Source organism: Nyctereutes procyonoides, unplaced genomic scaffold (assembly GCF_905146905.1).
Source record: "Nyctereutes procyonoides isolate TBG_1078 unplaced genomic scaffold, NYPRO_anot_genome, whole genome shotgun sequence".
Taxonomy (NCBI): Eukaryota; Metazoa; Chordata; class Mammalia; order Carnivora; family Canidae; genus Nyctereutes; species Nyctereutes procyonoides.
Window position 1 is genome coordinate 63989561 of NW_026575051.1, and position 25095 is coordinate 64014655.

Consider the following 25095-nt stretch of genomic DNA (forward strand, 5'->3'; position numbering starts at 1 on the left):
CTCCCTGCATCGCTCATGAATAAATAAGTAAAAAAGAAGAACAAGCTGAAATTATGACGAATTTACTGAGCCTACCTTCCTCTCAACTATTCTGAAAAAATAATTTATAAGATGTTAATTTATAAATTCATGGAAATCATCTTTCTAATCCCAGATTTAAAAAAAACTGTCTTACCTGTATGGCAAAAGTACCAACTCCGCCTGAAGCACCCAAGATTAAAACACTGCAATGCAAAAAAAACCACAATCAATGAAAATATTAAGTCAACGTAACTGGATAAACAAGAGGTTTTCACCATGAAGTGGTTCAAAGATACATGATCCCAAAAGCAAATAATCATTCAGTTCCTAAGATTACAGAAGGATTTTAAGTTCTCCAAGAATCTATAAATGCTTAAACATTCTATGAACTCTTTACCAAGAATACCAAATACCAAAAATACCAACATATTGCATTTTTTTTTTTAAGTCACTCAGACGGTTCTTGGTAACATCTGCCTCACAATTTTTCCAGACTAAAATTACCATAGCTTTCTTTATAGGAGGGAGCTTTGGGATCCTTTTTAGTGCGTTACAGTAGATTCAGTAGCTCTCTAAGAAAAATCATATTCCCAACCACATTCCTGACAAAGTGGAATAAATGTCTTTTGTTCAAACCTGTCCCGACAGGCGCATCTACTTTCATAAATGGAAATCAATCTTATCCTCAATTTGGCTTCCTGTTAAAGCAGATGAATCTGTCCTCTCAGTACAAATAATGTCAGGCTCCAGGTTTTTCTATCTATGCTTACTGCAGCCTTCTTGTTCCTCTAGACCAAGGGTATTCAGCTTGGAGTTTATGGATGAGTTCACACAGAGGTGTGAACCCTCTGAAATTGTGAACTAATTCTAATTAACATGCAAAATTTGGTGTGATTCTACAGGCATGCACTGGGGAAGAGACGGATCCAGACTAATTTTCCCAAAGAAATATGTGACCCAAAAGAGAATCACTAGTCAAAAATTACTATTTTACACATGCTTACATTTCCTTGTTGAACAGAGCCAGAGCACGAGAGAATTGCCTATTTGAACTGCAGTTTCAGGTCCCTAAAAAATAATTTGTACTGAACTGCACTTTAGTGTTATGCTACCAGCCTAGAATGAGGGACGTTATCTAAAGCGTTTGACACCACATTAGCTAGGAGATACTGTTGAGAGAATTCTTCATTCATTTTATGAGTATGCACAGAAAAACATTTTTCTAAACCCTACATGCTGGGAGTAGCTGAGCTTCTATTTATGTCACTATAAACTTCATAACTGCTGGTTGTGGGTCCCTCTTCCCTCTCTCTTTGCCCCCATCTCCTCAGCTCTGAACCTCACTCCACTCTAGCCACACTGGCCTCCCTGCTGCTCCTGAATGTGCCAGACAAGTCTTCCACTGCAGTGCTCTTCAGAGATTTCTTTTGTCTGATTTGCTATTCCTCGAATATCCTCGAGGCTCTCTCCCTCACCCTGTCTGCACTCCCCATCCTACCTTATGTTCCATTTTATTGCCACTATACCATCTAACATCCTACATCGTTTTACTATTTTGGGGGTTTGGATTCCATGCCTCTCCTACCACCCTTAACATGCCAGTCCTGGGTTCCCACCATCTCGGTCCCAGCCCAAAATGACTTCCTCTCTCTCTCCGCTCCAGTTTCACCAAATTTGTGGGTCCCTCTTTAATTTGGCAACTAGAAAAGTGCAGAAGATTTTGTCATCTCTAGCCAGTGCACAGAACCTCAGGACATGCATTTTGTCTACAATCTTAACCCTAGTTTCATTTTGTGTTTTTCTCTCTTACCCAAATCACAGAAGGTTTGTCACCCTTTACATCTTAAAAGTTACTGCTAAAATCTGAGCCAGCTATTATTCCCTTTGAAATTAATACCACAAAATGTAATTAAAACAGGTCTTCTTGTAAATTGTGTTCCTTCCAGAAAAATTACTTTTAATTTTTGAAGAATTGTAAATTGCATAGAATGAGGGAAAAATTTAAAGATGAACTCCTCTAAAATCCTTCGATTTAGGGCACCTGGGTGGCTCAGTAGGTTACAGCCTCTGCCTCTGGCACAAGTTGTAATCCCAGGTCCTGGGATCCTGCCATGTTGGGCTCCCTTCTCAATGGGGAGTCTGCTTCTCCCTCTGCCCCTCCTCCTGCTTGTGCTCCCTTGCTCTCAAATAAAACCTTTAAAAAATAAAGATAAAAAGAAAATCCTTCAATTCATACAGTAATAGCTCAAGTGCTTACTAAATGGGGGGTGAGGGTGGTGGAGGTAGGAAGCATGAAAACTGCCTCACAGATATATCCAAAAATTAAGTCTTCCAGGGACACCTGGGTGGCTCAGTCAGTTAAGTGTCTGTCATTAGCTCAGGTCATGAAGGACCTGAGCTTCACTGGGCTCCATGCTGAGCAGGGCATCTGTTTCTCCCTCTGCCTTTGTCCCTTCCCCTATTCATGCTCCCTCCCCTCTTCTTTCTCTCTTTCTCTCTCTCTCCCCACACCCTCCTCCAATAAACAAAATCTTTAAAAATTTAATTCATCCATGAAATATTCTACTCTTTCACTCTGGCCCATTCCTATTTACAGAAATGTAGCAAGTCAAACACTCATTTAAATCCTTCACAATCTAATCTTTAGCTCAACTCGACTTCTCACCATTTCCTGAACAGAACTCTCCATCTCAGCCCTAGTCCTGTACACAATGGCTCAGACCTCAGATAACTGCACTGCCTGCCCTTGAAGCCCAACTCCAGCTTTCCTGCACAACACCCCTAAGAGAGTGCCAAACTGGGAATCAATGCCATGTGGCATTAGCCGCGTTGTTAATTTTCACCATACACTTGCTTCCCAAGCCATTCTGGAAGCCTTCGAGGGCAGAGACCTCACATTATGCCCAGCATTGGGCATATTACCCTGGATATAGCAGATGGTGGATGTCTTCTGACTTTAAAAATCATCTGAATCATTATATCCTGCAGTCAAGATAACTGCTACTACCTCAAGTGAGGGAATCACCTAGGTATTTGTGGAAAAAAAGCCTGAAATTCATTTCTACTTTTCTCCCTGGTAAGGCTGGATTAAAAGGATACCTGATATAATGGCTGCTTAAGGATCCAACTGCCAGACACATCTCCAACCTTATTATTGTCAGTTCATCATTTCCCCATAACTCTTGACCCAAAGCAGCCTTATTCCCCCAAATAATAAAGCAAAACTGTCACACAGCAGTGCTGGGCAGAAGAGGGAGTGGTTCTAGAGAGGCAGCTTCAGTTCCTGATGTTGCCACTTGATGGTGCCCCAAGTGCAAAACAGGCGAGGGGCAAGCCCATTTAAGTACAGCATACAGTCAGCCAGCTCAAAGACCTGGAGACACGTCATTCTCAGATCCCACTAGCTCCATGTTTTGTGCAGATTCAACTAGAGCCCGCACTTTTCTTCAAAGAAAGTCCCCCAAAAAAGGACAGCAGGCAAAATGAATTTTCAAGCCAGCAATAGGTCGGTTAGTCCTCCGTAGTTTGAAGTCCCGTGGCTGAACTAACTATTCTTGTACTCTTCAAAGCACTTCCGACACAAAGGGAAAATAGCTGCTGTTGCTTACCCCCAGTGGCCCTCCACTGAAGTGCTCTAGAGTGGAAAGGCTTTCTACCCAGCTTGCTATAATGGTCACACTGTATATTCAAGCTTCATTGAAGCAGAAGTCTATTTGCTAGAGTGAAGAATATTGCTTATTGTATAGAACAAGTACCCAGGAAATAACTCTATTTGGAAAAAGTACTACAATTCAAAATTGCTAAGATTTTTAATCATGTTCCTCCCTTACTTCCTAAATTCACATGTGGAGCTCTTTTTGAAGGCCATGAGATTCACACTGTGGCAGATATTAAAAATATGGGAGAAAGTATGAATTGACACTGCATATGCATTCTGAAGCCTTACAATCTGATTTTCTCTGTCACTGTCCAATCTCTCAATTCTGCCTAAACTAAGGTACTAAGTCAGCAGTGGCTTCTTTTCCATGACTAAATCACTTTTAATCCCATATCTGGGTACCTAAGTCCCTCTACAATCACATTTTCAGTATTCCAGCCTTAAGAGGCAAGGCATCAACCCTGACTGCCTTGTGAATAAAAAAATATAGGAAACATACTACAAAATAGGCTGAGATCCAGAAGTAAGGAATAATCTTTCAAATTTGTATATCCTGGCCTAGCCCCAGAAAAGTGGAATGCCAGGGCTGGGGATCTAGAGACCTGGGTTCTAGTCCCAACTCTCTCACTAACGAATCTGCAGGCCTCATTTTCATCTCCTGTGAAATGATGATCACCCTAGGAGTCAGTGAAAAGGAAAAGTTGGCATTTTCAATCTTATTTAAGGTTTATACTTGCTTTCCCCATCTTTCTAACATAAAAGTATAGGACCTTTAGGATTCCCCCCAGACCATGTATCCGTGGGAGGAAAAAAGCCACATCTCAAGATTAGAGTGCCCTCTATTTAAAGTCCTAATGGCTCAGAAAGAAAGGTGAGTTAAATATGGCTAACTCTTTAGAAATAGTCTTTAAAACCTAAGGATGATGCTGAAAACACCTAATTTCATTTTTTAATTTCTCATACTACTTTAAAATCTGGGGGGGGAGGGGAGGTGGTGAAAGAGAGTAAAATATAACATGCTAAGTTTACTCCCTAAAGTGAGAAACTTAATCTGAACAAGTAGAATAGAACTACAAAACAAATCAACCACACTTGGCCGAGATAGCCGGATTGGTGTGTCCCCTTCTAAGCCTCCGTAATTCATGTAGACATCCCCCAATTTGCAGAAGAGTTCATGTGTGAATTAGTTGTTTGGAACTTTAAACACATTTTCCCATGAAAACAAAGCTATTTATATATGTTGGCTCAGTGCCCAGGGTAGCCATTTATTAAGGTTTAGTTAACCCATAATGGACCAAGAACCTCATACACAGTGTAACAATGATTCCGTGGGAAATGAAACTCAGAATTTTAACCAGGAGTACTGGGAATGCATTTCCCTAAAAGGACAGGCAGTGGGAACCATACCAAATCGCCAGTTCCTTCAATCTGCTGTAGAACAGAGAGAAGAAAGGAGGACAGGAGGAAGGAGTGTTTATGATGGCAACCCTAGGATGGATAAGGGGCAGAAGGAACACAGGCAGAGAAAGATTTACCACGGAGCTGACGGGGTTCAGAATACCGCACCTCAAAACACGGCACCTTGGCATACTTAATTTTTTTTTTTTTTTAATTTATTTATGATAGTCACACAGAGAGAGAGGGAGAGGCAGAAACACAGGCAGAGGGAGAAGCAGGCTCCATGCACCGGGAGCCCGACGTGGGATTCGATCCCAGGTCTCCAGGATCGCGCCCTGGGCCAAAGGCAGGCGCCAAACCGCTGCGCCACCCAGGGATCCCATACTTAATCTTTTAAGGTAACGGCAGTTGAGAAGCAGCATGTATAGGAAGAACTCCCTGACCTTCTCCCCTGAGGCAGGTCATAAGATCCTCAAATGAGAAGTGTGCTCCTATACCTGGAGGACAGGGACATCCTTATCTCCAAGACAGAGGATATAGCAAGGAATCCGAATCAATAGGCCTTGTTAAATTTCCCAGTTAACTATGCTCAGCTCATACCTTCTAATCTAGCACTTTTTTTTTTTTTTTAAGACTCTTCACTCTTTATCAAACTAGCCTAAAAAACACTCGGGTTTAATCACTTCTTCAAATCTTCATTTTGTTATGAAGGTCTCAGGTCACATAAAACTTACATTAGATAAATTTGTGTGCTTTTCCCTTTTTAATCAGTCTTTTGTTACTGGGGTTCCAGGCAAGAACTTGGAAGAATAGGGGGAAACCATATTTCCTTCCCTACACGGCCAATGAAGTTTCAGATCCAAGCCCTTTAACTTACACAAGGCCCTGAGAAAAGCCACAGCAAAATATTTGTGTGGACATAGATTTCTGTAAAATTTGCAAAAGATATGCTAATGAAGGATGGCAAAATATGCCGCCCCAAAATATACCACTTCGGCATAAGGATTATTTTGAGCTGAAGGCAGTTAAGAAGCAGCAGATATAAGAAAGCTCTGCCCTTCCTCTATTAGCCTAAAAGCAGGACATAAATTTATAAAGGTGCACCTCCTCTCCTGGCTATCATGAAAGACAAAGGTTAAGATTCTAAAGTTACCTCCAGGGATTATCACTGGAAAAGGCACCCACCGAAATCTGTATAACAAATTTTACCTTGCTTTTTCCTGGTAACTTCTTCACAACTGACCTCCCCTAAATGCTCCTCTCTTCTGTCCTTAGCTAAAGACAGTATTTTAGCCTGAATTGGAAGCTACCCATTTGAGTGTCTTGTTTTCCCCTAGTAGCTCATGTACATGAGGTATACATGTTAATAAACTCCTGTTTTTCTCTTGTTAATCTTTTATTACAGAAGTCTCAGCAGAGAAATCAGAATGGTAGAGGGAAAATGACTTTTCCTCCTCCATTGACCACAATCAGTTAAAATTTCTGTCTCTTTCCATTTCTACACCCTCCATTATGCTTCCTCTCGTGACAAGTAACACCAGATTTGGTTGAAGGGAAGCAGATTTGGAAACACATTTGCTTTGGGTTTAGCGGAAAATACTGATGTGGTTCATAGTCCTTTGAGTAAAGTTCTTGCAGGCAATCCTGGCTTAAGAATGCCTTCCAAGAATATTCCTACTTCCCACCAAAATGACACAAAAAGGCATCAGGAAATTATTGTTTTATTGTGAGATGGCTAAGTATCATGGTACCTAGCACTAGATTATGCAAATAGTAAAGGAGAAAAATGGTTAAACAAAGTTTGAGATATGCAAAACCAGAAGCTTGTCCATGAAAATTCTTCCAATTACGAGACCTGTAAAAACTCACAATACGCCACACTAGTAAAGTTAATTCGTATAACAGGATCCACAAAATGGAGGCTACCCCAGTGGCCAGGCCCATGTCATAAATCTAAACCTAAGTCAGTCCACACTACAAAGAATGCATCGCTGTCAAGGAAATCTAACACCAATCACAACCCTCCAACTCAGCTTGGCTAGCTTACCTTAACATAGCAAACAGGCCCTGCCAGCCTTATAAGGAAACCACTGACCTCCTAGGTAATCATGCCATTTCCGTGCTGCCTCTTCTAATGCTCCATAAAACTCACTCTTGCCCAAATCCCTCAGGAAGAGTGCTCCCCTGCTTGAGGCACTGTGCTCCACAATCTGTGCATTGTTTTTCCCTTGAGTCAAGGACAGACACATTATTACCTTGTATTAGTTTTGTCATTTGATACCATCACTGGGAAGACATCAACAAACTAGTGAAGGAGGGTTGTTGATTAAAATGCGTAAGTAAATTTAGGCCTATTCACTGCATAAGAAACTTGAAAGGCCTTGAAATCTTACAGCCCCCACGTTAAAGGAAACGTGGAAGACATTTTCCCTGGTTTGACAACCATCCTAAATTTCCTGTGACACCAACAATGAGTTGTGCCGTGGAGGGGGAGCAGAGTTTGGAAACAGTATCTGGTTTTGGCTTAAGGGGAGTGCCAGTTAGTGGATGTTCACAATCCAGAGGACTCAGGGTGGCGGTCAGCCCATCTTGTCTGGCACCAGTTGAGCTTAAAACTCGAAGGGGACTACTAACTGAAACTCAGCAGAGAGGCTAGGGTGAGAAACAGATCTGCAAGCTACCAGAACAGGCACAGAAGCTGGGAGCAGCTAAGAGACCTCTGGGAGACCAAGAGCCGTGATGGAGTGGACCCTGGGGCCACGGCAACCATTCAAGGCTGGAGAAAGAGAGGATCCTCTGAAGATTACAAGAGATGGCCAAAAAGGCAGGAAAACCAAAGGAGTCTAGTATCCTGAAACCATGGAAAATATGTCTTAAGGAAGCAGTTGGCAGTGCCATATACTTCAGAGAGGTGAAATGCTAAGAACTGAAAAAGGTCACGTGGTTAGCCACTTAGTCAGCTAGGACCTGTGGGGGGAAGGGCAGCTGCAGCTTGCAGCAAGTGGGCAGGGCTGGGTGCTAAATTACAGCGCCCGCCCTGCAGAGCACAAGGCTTAGAGCTCCCCCCAGAAAGCTCACTGGTAAAACACAAAGTGCAACAAAGTTTTCTGCTATTCCTTTAACTGAGCCCTCCTGGGGCCCCAGACAAATAGGTCCCAAGGCAGAGACAAGGTTCATTTGCATCACACTGGCCAGAGCCTCCACCCTCCCTCTCCTCTTCCTCCCAGCCAAGCGAGTTTCTTCCTGCAAGCAAATTGAGGGGCTTCTTTCTTCTTCCTCTTACCCTCTAACCACACCACGCGGTCAAGTGCAAATGAAACCCCGAGGTCCACAGAGGTGGTGGGAGCAGAGTGCAGATAAACAGGTGGGTGGTGGGGTACAGAACAGGGTGAAGGCATCTGAAGGAAGGAAGCTGTGTTATAATTACCGTCTAAGCACAGGGGTTGGGCGGGGTGGAGGTGGGGGGGTGTAAACCCAATGGTTTCAAACTGGAGCCTAATTCTGTAACAATCAGACACCCAAATTACAATTATATGACAATTTTACTGTCATAAAGCCTAATCTCAAACAATAAACAGCATTTCTAAATTCACTGCATTGAGTTTCAAGGATATACAATTTAAAAGTGAAATTTATTTTGTAGAAGAGGAATGGTTCAATTTCTAACACTTTCTAATACTTCTGTCAAACAGAGTGAAATACAACTTTCCCGGTAAAAGATGAATTTCAGGTAGATCATGAAATATTCAAGATGTACCATGACACTACCAATAAATATAACCATCAGACTAAACCGCTTTCAAAACATATCTGGTGTAACTGCTTTTTAGAACATTTCTATCATCTTGAGAGCCCCAGGTTATCTATGTTTTCCAACTTAATAAATCATGAAGAAACTATGGATGGGCTACTAAGAAAAAAATCATTTCATCTGACAGTTTCTAGTGATATCAAAGTGTGAGCAAAAATGATATATTATGTGACATCAGTATTTTTTTTTTACATCAGTATTAAACTATCACCTTGGTTAACATGCTCAGTTATTGCAGAAATATAATTATATAACAGAAAAAGTAAACACATTGAACCCTCATTTTAGAAAGTTCTGTTTTAATTTCAAAACACTGTTATAAAGAAATCCTGTAAAATCTTCCAAAGTGCTTGATGGGTATTTGTGTCTTTTTGTTTAATTAACTAGTTAGGAAAACAGACTATTAGCCCTTATTAAGAGACACTGACCGGCTTTATTGCAGACTAAAACATGCCTTAATGTCAACAGTTAACAGAATAATTATGGCTTAGAGAAACCAAAATATGCTCCACCATTCACTATGAATAGTCAAACTGGAAAAAGCCACTTTGGACACTGGAACCTCTGAGTTTATATATAATAAAATCCCACTTTAGTCATAATTTCTTCATGTAAAATTATTTTTTATAGTATTTTAAGGTGCTCACATCTCTCATTTGATTCTCACAAATAAGGAGTTGGGAGATGTAAACCATTATTACCATCCATGTATAACTGCAGTAAACAGATTTCCTGGCACCACGATCCAAGTTCTCACTGCCAATTGGAACAAAGGCATCCTACAGGTCAGGTGAGAATGCAGGAGATTCAGGATATGAGTGAGTGAGGCTCTTTATAATGAATTTCCCTCCAGTTTGGTTAATATGTGGCTAAATCAATGAATATACCAACTCAATACACTATATAAAGTATAAAACTTATAAAGTATAAAATTCTCCACTTCTCAAAGCTCCCCTAACAACCTACATTGTCCTCCACTCAGTACCCTGGAGGAAACTGCAAAGACTCCAGAAATGGCATGTAAGGGGTCACCTGATGAGTCAGTCAACAGCAGAGTGGAGAGTAGGACCTCAGGTTCTATTTCTCCATATCCAAGTTGTCATTGCTTAAACAGAAGCTAACACAGTACCAAGGAATTACTCACAAAGCGAAAAATAAAATAGGGGCACAGATCCATGTACCTGAGAAAAGACAGCTAGAGTGGTTTTCTAAATTGCTTCTTCTAGATACTAAAAACAAACATGCCTGGAGCCCTGAACTGGCAATGAGAGCTCTCTGACCATAGCAAAGTATGGTCACATGCAAGCATGGAAAGTGTAATATTTTTAAGGAAAAAACAAAACAATAAAGCATCAATGTCAATGCAGAGCCTACAATAATAATAAAGGTCTAAAAACCCTGAATTTTACAGGGCTATTAATGAAGACAAACCATTAGAAAAATCTATGTGGCCAGACTAACTTAAACAAAGTAGGTGACCTAAATGGTAACTTCAAAAGCTTAAAAAAATAAACAGGGTTGACCTTTAGAATAAATATTTGCTTTGAATTCTACAATAAAGGGTAGCACCTCATTAGATGAATCATCTTCACACTGCTTTCAGAAATACAGCTATTAAGCTTTCATTAAATCCAAGCCTTTATAACCCAACACATTAAGTGTAAAGTGTAAGGTTTCACAACAGTGTAGTTATCTTACCTGTGCTAATCCTTAGTAATCAAAAAACTCATTTTAATTTATTAAAAAACTGACCTCCAGATTTCTCTCCTTTATCACAATCATTAAATGGTTCTTAGTACCTGGTTTTCTCACCAAAAAGTAAAATCAGTTTTCCCTATCACACCAACTCTCTAAAGACACAAGGAATATAATCTCACTGCTAGTAACAGTAGCCACCATTTACTGAGTGCCTTCCGTGAGCCACAACCTGTGTTACTACTTTTACTTGTGCTATCTCCTTTATTAAAACTCAGAGAAGTGTGGGCCACCCATCTAGAAAGCAGCAGAATCTGGATATGGACTCAAGTACACCTAAGACATTTCTATTCACTGTGCTGTTGCTAACTAAAACAGTAAAGGCCTTGAAGCACAAGAATTGACCCAAAGGATGCCAAGCAGTAGGCCTAAGAGAACTCAAGAACATTATCAGTGTTTGGCAGTCTCTTTATATCTGGTCTTCAGAGAAATCTGCAAGTCAGAGAATAAATCCTAGCAGAGGTAGGAAAAAAAAAAACAAAAACTCCCACCAGTACTTTGACATCATTCTTTAGAAAAGGTAAAAGGTAATCCTTAAATCTTTTAAGAATATAGCCAAAGCTATAGATCTTTTTTTAAAAAGATTTTATTTATTCAAGACAGATTTTATTTATTCAAGACACAGGCAGAGGGAGAAGCAGGCTCCATGCAGGGAGCCCGACGTGGGACTGGATCCCAGGTCTCCAGGATCATACCCCGGGCTGAAGATGGCGCTAAACCACTAAGCCATCGGGGCTGCCCAGCTATGGATCTTCTTTGCAGAGATTCACATACAAAAATTTTTTTTATAAAGTTCAGACTCCTGAAATTCACCTACATGTTTCCATTTAAAAATTCCCATTTGCTTGGGCTAAGAATCAACACAGTAAGGTTAAGAAAGTACAAACCCAGGGCACCTGGGTGGCTCAGTTGGTTGAGTGTCCAACTCTTGATTTCTGCTCAGCTCATGATTTCCGGCTGGTGAGATCAAGCCCCAAGTCAGGCTGCCCACTCAATGTGGAGTCTACTTGAAGTCTCCCTCTCTCTCTGCCCCTCCCCGACCCTGCCCCATCCCATCCCTCCAGTCTCAAATAGAATTAAATCTTAAAAAAAATAAATGAATCAAGCTGACACAGGTTTTTTTGGAGATTGTTCTAAATGTTACCACAACCCTGTTCATGCAAATGATCTGAGTTTTCATATTCTTCTCATAAACCAACTGCAAAGAAAGACCTTACAGAAGGAAAAAAGAGAGGTGGAGATGCCACAGTTGATACTTACCGTTTTCCTGTACAGTTCTTGTCATTCAGGCCACCAACCCTGTTTATGGCAGACCAGGCTGTGAGAGCCACATATGGCAAAGAGGCAGCTTGAGTATGAGTGAGTGATTTGGGCTTGAAAGAGACCTAAATTTGAAGACAACAGTTAAAAATAAGCAATGACCCGCAAACCTATAAACAATTAAATATATTTATCTGCATAGGAATCCAACTACTTTCATAGATAAGACTGTAACATTCCACCACATTTAGGGTTTACTGCATACCCTACTGCAGGATTATCCCGAAGGAATATCCTACTAATGATTCAACCTGCCTCACAGAGGTTCAGTAATATTTTATAGGCTACATTATCAGATAAAGCTGCTTAATTCTTCATAAAGAGACCACATTCAATAATCCTATTAGTTCTGACTATACCCAGAAATAAATCCAAATAAACCTTGAGCCCTCATAAACACATTCTAATTTGTTTTTGAGATCAGCTGCTTCCTTTACGCCCATTTAGTGGAAGATAATCTTTCCAGACTTTCTCTAAACTCAGTAATACCCCTTTTTCCCTTCCTGCCCTCCCTTCTGTAGCCAATTTCCTCAATGTTAACCCCTTTTTCTCTATTCAAATTGTCAGGCCACCTGACTGTATTTGATTAGACTATTTCTAAAGTTATTTGAAACAGCTTGATACTCTCATGCTTCTGTTGATGATTAACCGGTATGCTCCATTTAGTATATTTGGTTTCAACTGCTTCTTCTGGGTAAAACTGAGAAACACAGCAGGGTTTCTAGATCTCACTCCAAATCCCTGCTCCAAGAGACAAAGAACCGCTTTGGCAGGCAGTGTAACTAAAGGATATCAAATACTTTTTTACTCTTTCTAAAGTTCCTATTCTCCTTCTTAGCTCTTTCAAAACTACCCATAAAACACAAACCCGATGTGAAAAGCAACCAGTTATTTCAGAGATATTTGTCAGTCTTTGTTTATCCTTTCTAATGGCATTTCAGCACGGAGTTGGTGAGTTACCTCATTCCCATTGACTACAACGAACTCTGACAGGGTGCCTTGTTTCCAGGGAGGAACTGCAGCCCAGACCTGAAATACACAACTTCATTAGAAACATATTTTCTGACCAAAGCACAGCATGAGGGCTTTCCCGTTACAGACCCCACCCTGTGAAAAAGCACAAGTCAGCAATACACCAAGTAAAAGAGTTATTTTCACATAATGTAAAAATGGTACTCTGGATTTATCAAGTCAAACCACATTGGAAGTAGATGCTACTAAATCCTACTGTATTTATGGACTACTTAGAGTACCAGTAAGAGCACAGTCTCTTGGGGCTTGAATCCTGGCTCTAGTACTAACTGTGGGACCTCTATAGATTAGCCTCCTCATCTTGTCAACTGTGCCTAACTGTACTTACCTCATAAGAATTAAATGTGTTATTTTATGAAAAGCAGCTAGAATAGTGTTAGCTATTATTATGAGCTCACTTTACTTTCTTGATATAAAAGTTCAAAGTGATAAGTGACAGGTGATTATACCCAACTAGCTATTTTAAAACCATCTAACCCATAAGGTAGAAACTGTCATTTAAAGACTTCTGCAAGAAAAAAAAAAAGTCCCAATCCTACATAAAGTTTTGCAATTCTTTAGTACTAGATTTAGAAAGTTCAAGTACAGTCAAGCTATTTAGGAACTGTTTGTGAAAAATGTAAAAACAGAACCAAGAAAATGAGGGTTCTAGCCAAAGTTTAATATACTTATTGAAAAGATGGAAAAAAAAAGGGTCAAGGATATAGGTATATTTCCAAAAGAAGCAAAATGAAACTTGCGTATTTAGAAAAAAGGAGTAGTGGCATTGCATAACTCACCTCATCTCCGGGCTTGAAGTACCTCACATCAAGTCCACATTCCATCACCACACCAGAGACATCTCGACCCAGAGTCAGGGGAAATTCTTCTCCTTTGGTTTTAATATGTAAAGGATCACGTTTCATATTTAAAGCTGTAGCTCCATAACCACCTATGAAATACAATTTATGTTTCCTCCAAAAGAGTGAAAGGATTTAAAAACTACTACAGAGTTACATGCCAGATTCTAGATCCTCAAGACATGGATTATAAGATAATCACCCTTACAATTTTTTATCATCACAATCCAAAACACAAAAACAAGGAATGTTCTTTCCAAAGAAAATTACTTGGGGAGTTAGAACCACTCATTAAAGCTACCGCTGCTCAAAATGATTTTTGAAATTCCAATTTTGAAACTGCCTTCAGAACTTTTGGTATTTCCTTTTATAGTTTTACTTTATCCTTTGAAGACAGTTTCTTTTATTCATTTGTGAACTTTTTAAACAACAAAATCATTTGGTGCCAAATCTAGGGAAGATAAATGTTAAAGCGTTTTGAGGTTAACGAACAGTATCAAATACTATATCCACGCCTAAATGGGTCTAGGACGAATGTTCCCCACATCTCCAAAAATGCTTCTAAAACATCTCTGAATTAAGTTCATAGATTCATGAGTAGGAAAAAAAAATTTTTGATTACCCCTCTTCTGATAAGTTAATTGCTTTATTATGCATATCTTTTTTTTTTAAATATTTACCTAAACATTAGCTAAGTAGAGCTGAAAACATTCTTTTTTTTTTTTTTTTAAGATTTTATTTATTTATTCATGAGAGACACAGAGAGAGAGGCAGAGACATAGGCAGAGGGAGAAGCAGGCTCCATGCAGGGAGCCTGATGTGGGACTCGATCCTGGGACTCCAGGATCACGCCGTGGGCAGAAGGCAGGTGCTAAACTGCTAAGCCACCCAGGGATTCCCAATTCTAACTTTTTTTATTTCAAATTGACTATCTACAATAACCTACAGTTTATTACAAAACTTCAACATATAAAATGACTTTTCTAAGACACAAAATTATAACATAATTAGTAGCCAATACATATAAGTAGCCAATAACATTGCCACTTCTGCTTGACATTTTTCTGAGAACATGTCTGCTAGGTGAAGCTACAAGCATTCTTTCCACCTTCTAGTGTCATATACCACAATTTATGCTCCCAAATCACTAAACCACCTCATACATCTACTTTTTCCCACCACCCATCCACCCTCAGAGGTAGCACATTAGATCTTCAGGATGAGGAGAAACCAGAAAAGGAGACTGAGAAAGGCTAACCAGGGAAGGGGGGGGGGGTTCTGAAGGCCAAGGGAAGAGGGTCATTTCAAGAAGTCAAATGCTGGGGCGCCTGGGTGGCTCAGTCAGTTAACTGTTTAACTCTTGGTTTTGGCTCAGATGTCAAGGTTGTGAGACTGAGCCCCAAGTAGGGCTCCATGCTCAATGGGGAGTTTGCTTGAGATTCTCCTCTGCCCTCTGTCCCCAGCCCCCGCTTGTGAGCCATTCAACTCTCAACTAGTTTTGCTATGAAGGGGAGAAGAGAAATGAAACAGTGACTGGAGGGGCACAGGTGAGAAGGAAAGAGGATTTCTGAGTGGTCCCCCCACCCCTTTAAGGGGAAAAATAACAAGTTTGTGTACTCAGCAGAATGATCCAGTAGAAAGGGAAAGTGATGCTATAGGAATTTCTAAAACAGTCTCCTGAGCTGAGGAAAGGGGCTGGAATCAGGAACCTACCTGGAGGGATGGCCAAGGACAGGAGTAAGGACAGTTAATCCATATTGTAGGAGAAGGTGAGGGTTACAGGGAGAGAGGACAGGTAGGTAGGTAGGTGACTTACAGAAATTGTAATTAGAACTAGAAGTTTTCTAATTTAAAAAAAAAATCAAGATACACAGGAGAGAGTATTTGTATTTGTAATTAGAAGTATTTGTAATTAGAAGTTTTCTAATTAAAAAAAAAAATCAAGATACACAGGAGAGAGTATTTGAGAAGTTGGGATAGTCCCAGAAAATCTAAGCTGATGGCCATCATGCCAATTACAATTTGCCATCTGGCTAGTAGCATACTTGCCACAGAAGTCATGTCTCACTTTTCCTATCTTACATTCCTTTTCCATAACTAAAACACAATTATTCACCAAAATTCCCATGTGCTGTGGGCAAAAAAAGTGGGAATTTAGCCATTTCAAGGTGTAGCTCTGTTTCAGAGCTATAAAAAGTCTTCAGCCTTTTTGAGGTACCAAGACTACAGGACAAGGTTGCTCAAGTTTTAGACACCCTGACATGCTAATTCATCAACTGAGTAGCCCTGGCTCACTGGTACTAGCCAAGCATGCTCCAAATCCAGAATGCAGTTGGTAGTGAGAACTTGCTTGTGGACACAAATAAATGGGGGGGGCCTCAGAAGCTTAACCCCATTGTAGGAGGTTGCCAGTGAAACTGGCCCAGAGTTGGGAATTTGGAAAGTCCTAATCTGTCATCAGTTTCAGAGACTTTAATCCCATTTAAAGAAATCAAACATTGTTGGTATGATGCTGTTGGGTATATGGCCAATATATATATTTTTTCTATTTTAAGACCATTCATTTACTTAGCCATTTATATGGTTTATGATTCTGTGTCCATTAATAATGGCTATCTCCAGAAAAACAGCTTGGCTTCATCTTTCAGAACAGATATTTCCCTTAACAAGAATGCAAGGACCTAACTTCTTCCTACAGTTCATTATCTTCTACTCATTATTTTATTTCCCCAAGCTACCATTTGAGATATCTTCTAAAACCACCACCCTATGTTCTCAAAAAAAGCATCCATGAGCAGTAAATATAGCTTAGAAATAATATTATGCGATTAAGTTATAAAAAACTAAGATCTCAGATCCCTGGGTGGCTCAGCGGTTTAGCGCCTGTCTTTGGACCAAGGCATGATCCTGGAGACCCAGGATCAATTCCCACATCAGGCTCCCTGCGTGGAGCCTGCTTCTCTCTCTGCCTGTATCTCTGCCTATCATGAATAAATAAAATCTTAAAAAAAAAAAAAAAAAAAACTAAGATCTCTCAAGAATACCATATACAAGTAAAATATATCACAATATTAGGTTGTAAAACAGCAGCCAAGAAAATGGAGATCCTGGCACTTTCTGAAATTAATATGTACACAAAAATTGTGCATGTGCATTCAAAGAAATTAAAAGTTAACAGATCTAAAAGAAGATAAAATGTATAGATTACTCAAGGTTAAACCACCACTAACTTTAGCTTGCAATCTTAAGTTAGAATGAAAATATAAAATGATGCAAAAATAAAAAATGAATGACAACTATATATGTGGAGCACTGAAACCAGTAGTAGTTAACAGAAATGGCATCTGCCTCCAAAGGATTTACAGTCAAAGGAGATGAACCTATGGTAAACCTACTATTTGAAGACATAGCCTATAAAAGCTAAGGTATCTTCACACCCCAAATAAACGAATAAAGTAAAACACTATATCCAACTAGTTGTGGCAACTCTTACTTCAGAGCAAACAAAAAGAATACAAGTGTGTATTTCATAGGACAGTCATAGTAATAAAGACATTTCAATTCATCCTTAATAGAGTGTTTGGCTATAAGCACTTTAAGAGTCCAGGTTTTTCCTCAAACCCCTTCCCCTCAAAGACACGTGTAATAGCTATTCCTCACACTGTCTAGACTGGCACAGTCTAAGAAAAATACTATGCAAGCCACAAACTTAATTATATGTTTCCTAGTAGCCAATAAAAAAAATAAAATAAAACAAAATTAATCTTAATAGTTTACTTAATATATTACCAGGTCAATAGGTAATCAATATTATTAAAGATTTTATTTATTTATTCATGAGAGACACACACACACACACACACAGAGGCAGAGACATAGGCAGAGCAAGAAGCAAGCTCCATGCAGGGAGCCTGACGTGGGACTCGATCTCATGTCTCCAGGATCACACCCAGGGGTGAAGGCTGCACTAAACCGCTAAGCCACCCAGGCTGCCCTCAATATAAATTAATGAGATGTTTTATATTCTTTTTTTCTAAGTGTTCGAAATCCAGTGTGTATTTTATACTAACTGAACATCTCAATTCAAACTAGCTACGTATCAATTGCTCAACACTCACCTGTGACTAGTGGCTACTATATTGGACAGCATGGGTTTAGACATAGTCACTAAGTTAAAAGTAGCAACATTAAAAATTGGAGTCCAAAGCACCTGCCTTCAGCCCAGGGCATGATCCTGGAGACCCAGGACCGAGTCCCGCATTGGGCTCCCTGCATGGAGCCTGCTTCTCCCTCTGCCTGTGTCTCTGCCTCTCTCTCTTTCTCTGTGTGTCTCTCATGAATAAATTAAAAAAAAAATCTACAAAAGACCTAAAGACCAAGAGATGCCTGGCTGGCTCAGCTGGTACAGCACATGACCCTTGATCTCAGGGTTGTGAGTTCAAGCCTTTTTTGTGTTGGGTGTACAGATTATTTTAAAATAAAATCTTTAAAAAAAAACAAAAAAAAGACCTAAAGACCATGACACTGGATTTTATTTCTCTAATCCAGCAGTACTCCAAGTTTTTACATCCCCAAGATCTTTTTGAGAAGTCTAAGAGGTCCCTTCTTTTCAACTACCTGTACGAGGCTGGATATTCTTCACTAACTTCAAATAACATTGCAATAGATTGAATACAGAAGTTCATGAAAATCCATCTGTCTTATTAAACCAGAAAACAAAGAGATAAGTGAAAGTGTAAAACAATGCTAGTCTTCCACTAATATTTTTTATTTTGGAAAATAGTTATTTTCCATTGTAAGCACTTCATAGTAGATCCTATGATCTATCAACTACTACCTGTTTCGATGCTTCATATATGTAGTTGTCTCTCATTTTTACGTCATTTTAAGATTTATTTATTTGAGAGAGAGAGAGAATGCACAAGCACATGGGGGGCAAGTGGGGGAGAGAGAGAATCCTCAAGCAGACTACCTACTGAGCATGAAGCCAACATGAAGCTCGATCCCAGAGCTCATCATGACCTGAGCGGAAATCAAGAGTTGGCTGCCTAACTGACTGAGTCACCCAGGCACCCCTTTAAGTCATTTTATATTTCTATCCTGATTTAATTTTGTAATATTAACACCAAAGGAGCTTACGCTTTTCTAAATGAATAAAAATCTTAAGTTTTCTCTTCTAATTTCTAAGAAGGTAAATATTGATAGCTATAACTCACATAAATAAAAGCCCATTGTAATTATTAAGAGGCTAAAGAGATCTTAAGACCAATAAACTTGAGAACTGCCATCCTAATCATCACACAGCTCCTGGAAAATAGAGGAGGAAAAATGAAAACATGTCAGTCTCAATACTTTCATGCTTCTCCATAAATCTTATGAAATGATTCATTCTATCAATTCTAATTTTGTAATTGGCTTATAGGAATTTAGAAATGTAATTAATCATGCATAATTCACATACATTAACTGTTATGAAGCAATCTGGTAAGAACTCTAAGTTCCACATAAGGCCTTCAAGACACAAACCTATGGTTAAATTGAACTGCATAGGACAGCTTACTTATGACATGGAGATTAACCATCCCAAGGGATTTAAAAAATTTTTTTCAGAAGACATGGGTGAGGAGTATTTTTGTCATTATATTTCAAAGTTCATAAATAGTAATCCTTTTTTTTCAGCACTGTAATAATTGCAAGATGCATATATTTTAAGGAATATAGTGCTCTCCAAATTTTGTCAATATTCCCCAGCAGAAATTAATATGGTTAACATTCCCACTTAGGAGGAAGAAGCACACAGGAAAGGGGATTTTAACTGTCCAGGGCAAAATGCAACAGAGGAAATGAGGAAAGTACCTTGTCCCTATCCTGGCACCCATTCAGCTTTGTCCACTGCACCAGTAAATAAAGTTGTGAATAGTGGGAGAGCAAAGAATTATGATGAAAATGCAAATTCTTGGGGCAGCCCCAGTGGCTCAGCGGTTTACCGCCACTTTTGGCCCAGTGTCTGATCCTGGAGACCCAGGGTCGAGTCCCGTATGGGGCTCCCTGCATGGAGCCTGCTTCTCCCTCTGCCTGTGTCTCTGCCTCTGTGTGTGTGTGTGTCTCATGAATAAATAACTAAAATCTTTTTTTTTTTTTTAAAGCCAATCCTGAACTGATGTGAAAACAATCATACCTCCAAAACCTGCGAGGGCCCTCAGAATATCACCAAGTTCCCAGGAGAATATACTAAAAAGCTAGCTGTGGAACCCAGATTAGCTCAAACTGCAACTTACATCTTAAAACGTAAGCAGGGAAACATTTCAAAAGGTAGATTTTGCTTACACGTTGCAGAAGACTAGGAAAGTATACCCTGAACGTGGCCGTTTCAAAAACCTGAGAAACGGTATCCGAGATCCTGTCAAAAACCTAAACGATTCCTTTGGGGGTTAAACCAACAAAGTGCAGTCCAATAACTGAACTTTACCTAAACAATTCCTTTGGGGTTAAACCAACAAAGTGCAGTCAAATGAGTGATCTTTTGAAACCGATCCCGGATGAAATTCTGAATTACACGTTGGGGGGAAAAAAAAAATCAAGGGGAAAAAAAAAAAGTTAAGGAGGAAGGTCTTTGCAAAACTTACTTCTCATATTAACGTCTATAGGATTGACACTTGCAGCGTGAACTTTGATAATAACTTCATTCGGATAGTGTATGACAGGGATCATCATGTTCTGAGTAAAGCGAAGCACTTCATTCTTCCCATATTTATCGATCACCCAAGCGGGCATGACAGTGCTCCTCGGGCAGGTGGTACTGATCTCTCTACCTGGAGGCTGTCGCGCGGCCTGGCTTCCCCAGAAGCCCGCCGCAGTGCGAGCACTTCTGAGCACACAGCTCTTGACAAATTCCATCGTGAAATCTCGGTTGGATTGCGTCTCCTAAGTAAAACGCATTTTAACAGGGCATCAAACTTGAACCCCTGACCTGGGTCAAGGACCAAACCTGCCAAACACACGGGCCAATTCAACAAGGTTGAGGATTCAAAGATGAAGGCCGCCTACGCGAATTGGAGCCAGGGAAGGAAGAAGACTTAAGCCATCATGCTGCTCGTCCGCTTCGGAAAAGCTCCAAATAACGTTCAGGTCAGCAGTCTGCTCAGGGCCCTCCTGCCTTACACACCCTCCGCTTTGGGGAAAAAAGAAAAAAATAAGAAAAAAGAAAAAACAAAAACAACAGAACTCTCTCCACCCCCTAGAATCCAACCCCGGCCCGGGAGCTCCCCGGCACGACCAGAAGAATTCCGCTCAAGACCCCGACTTAAAACATCCGAGACTCCCCGACTCCCTCCCTGCGAGACCCAGGCTCCGACCCTCCTTACGACCCGCTCTCCTCGGCCGCAGGCGTCGCTTCGCGGCGCCAGCCAATCGCGTGCAAAGATCATTCCCCGGGGCTTGCATTTCGACCAATCGAAGGGCTCGGTGTTGAAAAGCCCCGTGACGACCAAAGATGGCCGCGCCCGTGTACCCCCGGCGCGGGCGGTGACCTCTCTTATTCCTCCTGGTCACCTGGGCCCTGCGGCGGCAGGCTGGGCACGAACGACCATGCTGGGCCGGACCCTCCGAGAAGTGAGTGGAGCTGGTTGCTGAGGGCCCATGGACAAGGAGCCCCCGGGTCTGACCGCGCGTCTTGGGTCAGCGTCTCCTTTCTTGGAACTTGGGGTGGGGGGGTGGGGCGGCCGGGGGGCCTGGCGCAGCGCGGGGCTGTGCGGCTGCCCTCAGACGCTTGCCAGGGCCTGGGTCGGACCCCCCGATGGGTGGGGTCTTCGACGGGGCTCCGCGGGGCCACGCCCGCCTGGCGCCTTCTCCCCTCGACGCTCGCTCAGGGGCTCCGCAGGTCCGTGCTTTGCAGAAACACAAACGAGTCCTTGCTTGGTCCCCCCCCCCGCCCTGCTGTATTCCCCAGACTCGAGCGGCCGCCAGGGTACCAGGGGTTCTCTCGCCCGGGTCTCCACAGCCCGACATCATTTTTAAACTTGGAGGCTGATGCATGTAAATGCCCCGCCCCCCCCCCCGCAGCTCTCCCAAACGCCCCCCTAACCACCAACGCCTAATTTAACCAAAGTTAAACTGACTTCTTAACCTCTCAACCTCCATCTTCAAAAAACAAACCAAACCTGACTTCTGAATTTTCACTGTTCTCTCTTTATTGTTATTAAGATTTCATTCATTCATTCATTCATTCATTCATCAGAGACTGGGACAGAGAGAGGCAGAGACCCAGGCAGAGGGAGAAGCAGGCTCCACGCAGGGAGCCCGACGCGGGACTCGATCCTGGGACCCCGGGGTCACGCCCTGGGTCGACGGCTGAGCCACCCGGGGGTCCCCCTATTCTCTCTTTAATGGCACAACTTTTACCCCCCCCCCTTTTGCCCTTAACATTCTTTCTCATCTGTCATACCCAGTAGCAATCACTAACTAAGCCCCGTTAATTGTGTTTTCGACTTAACGCCTGGAAGTTGTTTTCTTCACTTTCCTCTCTGCTGCGAGGGCTTCGCTTCAGGACTCCTGGCCTTCTGGCCCCCTATGTCTCAACCTCGGGAACCGTCTGCAGGCCCACCCTTCTAAGAACCATGCCAGGCCCTTGTTAACACCACAGCTGTGTCCCCACTTTGGCTGCTCTGTGATTTGAGGCCCAGAGTAGATGTTTTTAACCGGAGCTCCAGGTGATTCTACTGATAAGTAGGGGTTGAAGACCCACCCTGCCTTCTGCCTCCCTGTTGTATCCTCACCTGGGAAAGCTCCCGCCCCCCACCTCCTTGTGGGGGGGCCTTTCAGAGAGCTATAAGTTACAATAACTTAAAATTGACAGACATTAAATAATAGTGCTTCCCCCAAATACACTAGTATTTTACCATCTTGATATGGTTCTAGCCTCTGCTACATAGTTCTGTATAGTAAATTCCTCCACTAAAGAATCCATTTCTTCAAAAAACACCAAAAACTTGTTTTTTTTAATTTTTTAAAATATTTAATTTATTTATTCATGAGAGACACAGAGAAAGAGAGAGAGCAGCAGAGACACAGGCGGAGGGAGAAGCAGGCTCCGCGCAGGAGCCCGATGTGGGACTCGATCCCAGGCCTCCAGGATCATGCCCTGGGCTCAGGGCAGCGCTAAACCCCTGAGCCATTCAGGCTGCCCCAAAAACTTGTTTTAAAAGGAAATGCAACTTATAAAAATACAGCATTCCTTTTCTGCCCTTTCCCCCTCAGCACCACCTCTTTTCGTGCCACCGCTTTGTGCTGTCGTTGAATGAGCCCCTATGAGAAACAACTATTGCCTCAAGCTGGAGAAAACTAGTTTAGGAGAGCTGACCTACAGTACACAAGAGGTTACCTGAGCAGGATTACTTTCACTTAATCACTCTTTTAACAAATATTTGTTGGTGCCTACTGTGTGCAAAACATTACTTGGTAGTCATTTCCCCAGCCCGAAAAACATCTCCTCTCCACTCTATTATTTTTTTTCCCACATCACTGTACTGATGTCACAAATTCTACCAATTAGAGATTAATTAATTTAGTACACGTTCTCTTTTAACTATGTAAGCATACCTTGGGGGGGGTGTCAGATGATTTATTCACCCATTGTGAATTACAGTAGTTCAGTAAAATTTCTCTTCATCACACCCTAGTTAATATAATCAATTGAAAGAAAAGGGGAAAATTTGCTGGGGAGGAAATTTGGGAGAGGAGCTGGAAACTAGAGTTTTGAGGGAATGTTGGGAACCTAAGTGAGGCTTAGAGTAACCAAGGAACCCCTGGAAGGAAGCACCAAAAAGAAGTAACCTGCCAAATAGGAGGTAAAAGTCCTATTTTTAAGTGTTATACAGGTACATTCAGGAAAAAGGAGGAACCTCACTTTTACCTTCCTCTTTTGTGGTGTGATCCCAGTGTTTCTAGGAGCTAGACACCAGGCTAATATTATGAATCCTAGAGTCATTAATTATATATTCAATAGGCTTGTTAGGGGTCTACCTAAGAACACTTAATTATTGTTCTATGGGAAAACAGATTCCAAATTTTATAAACAACTCAGTTATTCATTCATTCAACTAACATTTAGTGAGCACCTCTGTGTTCCAGACACTGGGAATTAACACTGAAGACAGAAGTTCTTGCCCTCAAGAAGCCTGCATTTTTGTGGAGAAACAGGCATTAAATAAGTTGGCTTTTTGTTTTTTTAGTAACTAATATAATTGCAGATAGTGTAAGTATGAAGAAAGATTAAGCAGGCCACAGTGTGAGAACTATTTGGGGGAGCTGGGTGCCTTGGAGTGGTCAGGGAAGGTTTCTCTGACTGAATATATATATAAAAGATTTTATTTATTTATTCATTGGAGAGATGGAGAGAGAGAGGCAGAGGGAGAAGTAGGCTCCATGCAGGGAGCCCGACCTGGGACTCGATCCTGACTCGATCCTGACTCGATCCTGACACGCCCTGAGCCAAAGGCAGATGCTCAACCACTGAGCCACCCAGGGATCCCCTGACTGAAAATATTGAGTAGAGACCTAGCGGATATGAAGGATGAGCCCTGGGAAGGCCTAGGAGAATAGTATTCCAGGCAGAGGGAACAGCCAGTGCAGAGTCTGAAGGAAGAGAAAGCTTTATATATTCTGGAGTTGCAAGAAGGCCAGCATCCCTGGAGAGATGTGAATGAAGAGAACAGTGGGAGATGCGGTTAGAGAGTTAAGTGGGAGCCAGGTTACGGAAAACTCTTTAGGCCGTGCTGAGGAGTGTGGATTTTATTCTAAGTGTAACGGGAAGCCTCTGGAATGTTGTAAGTGGATATGATCTGATTTAAAACTTAAAAGGCTCCTTCAGGCTATTCCTAAAGATATGGTCTACAGGAAAGCAAGTGAGGAAGCAGGACGATCAGTTAGAAGGCAAGAGATGACGGCAGCACAGATGGGGTGGCCACAGAAGTAATGTGTAATGGGTATTGTTTTTTCAGTGAGGGCTTGCTGATGGATTGGATACAGAGTTTGAGGGAAAGAAAAGAATGAAGGAGGATGCTTAGGTTTTGGGCCTGGGCAGAAAATGGTAACACCAAGATGGGAAAGAGGGTTTGTTTGTTTTTTCCCCACTTTTTTTTTTTTTTGAGGTATAATTGATATCTTAGTTGCAGGTATACTACATAATGATTTGGTATTTGTATATACCGCAAAATGATCACAATAAATCTAGTTTTTCTTGGTTACCATATAAAGTTACATAG

At 41.3% G+C, this 25095-nt stretch overlaps 2 protein-coding genes across 6 annotated transcripts in view; one reads left to right on the forward strand and one right to left on the reverse strand.

The window, feature by feature from the left end:
• Positions 1-21230, reverse strand: part of RTN4IP1 (reticulon 4 interacting protein 1) — a 46205-nt gene extending 24975 nt beyond the window's left edge. The window contains exons 1-7 of one of the 4 annotated variants that reach the window (XM_055329596.1): positions 21190-21230; positions 20882-21005; positions 20461-20758; positions 13775-13926; positions 12924-12992; positions 11904-12028; positions 176-224 (exon numbers count right to left, since the gene is read on the reverse strand). In XM_055329596.1, the coding sequence (XP_055185571.1) occupies positions 176-224; positions 11904-12028; positions 12924-12992; positions 13775-13926; positions 20461-20731 (666 nt within the window). In that variant the 5' untranslated portion in view covers positions 20732-20758; positions 20882-21005; positions 21190-21230. Of the gene's footprint in view, positions 1-175; positions 225-11903; positions 12029-12923; positions 12993-13774; positions 13927-19050; positions 19142-20460; positions 21006-21189 lie in introns of those variants that run through there. The other 3 variants (XM_055329598.1, XM_055329595.1, XM_055329597.1) reach the window with 3 other exon arrangements.
• A 72-nt stretch (positions 21231-21302) lies between these two features.
• QRSL1 (glutaminyl-tRNA amidotransferase subunit QRSL1) overlaps positions 21303-25095 on the forward strand; it is a 30661-nt gene continuing 26868 nt past the window's right edge. For both annotated transcript variants that reach the window (XM_055329592.1, XM_055329593.1), the window contains exon 1: positions 21303-21445. In XM_055329592.1, the coding sequence (XP_055185567.1) occupies positions 21422-21445 (24 nt within the window). In that variant the 5' untranslated portion in view covers positions 21303-21421. The remainder of the gene's footprint in view (positions 21446-25095) is intronic.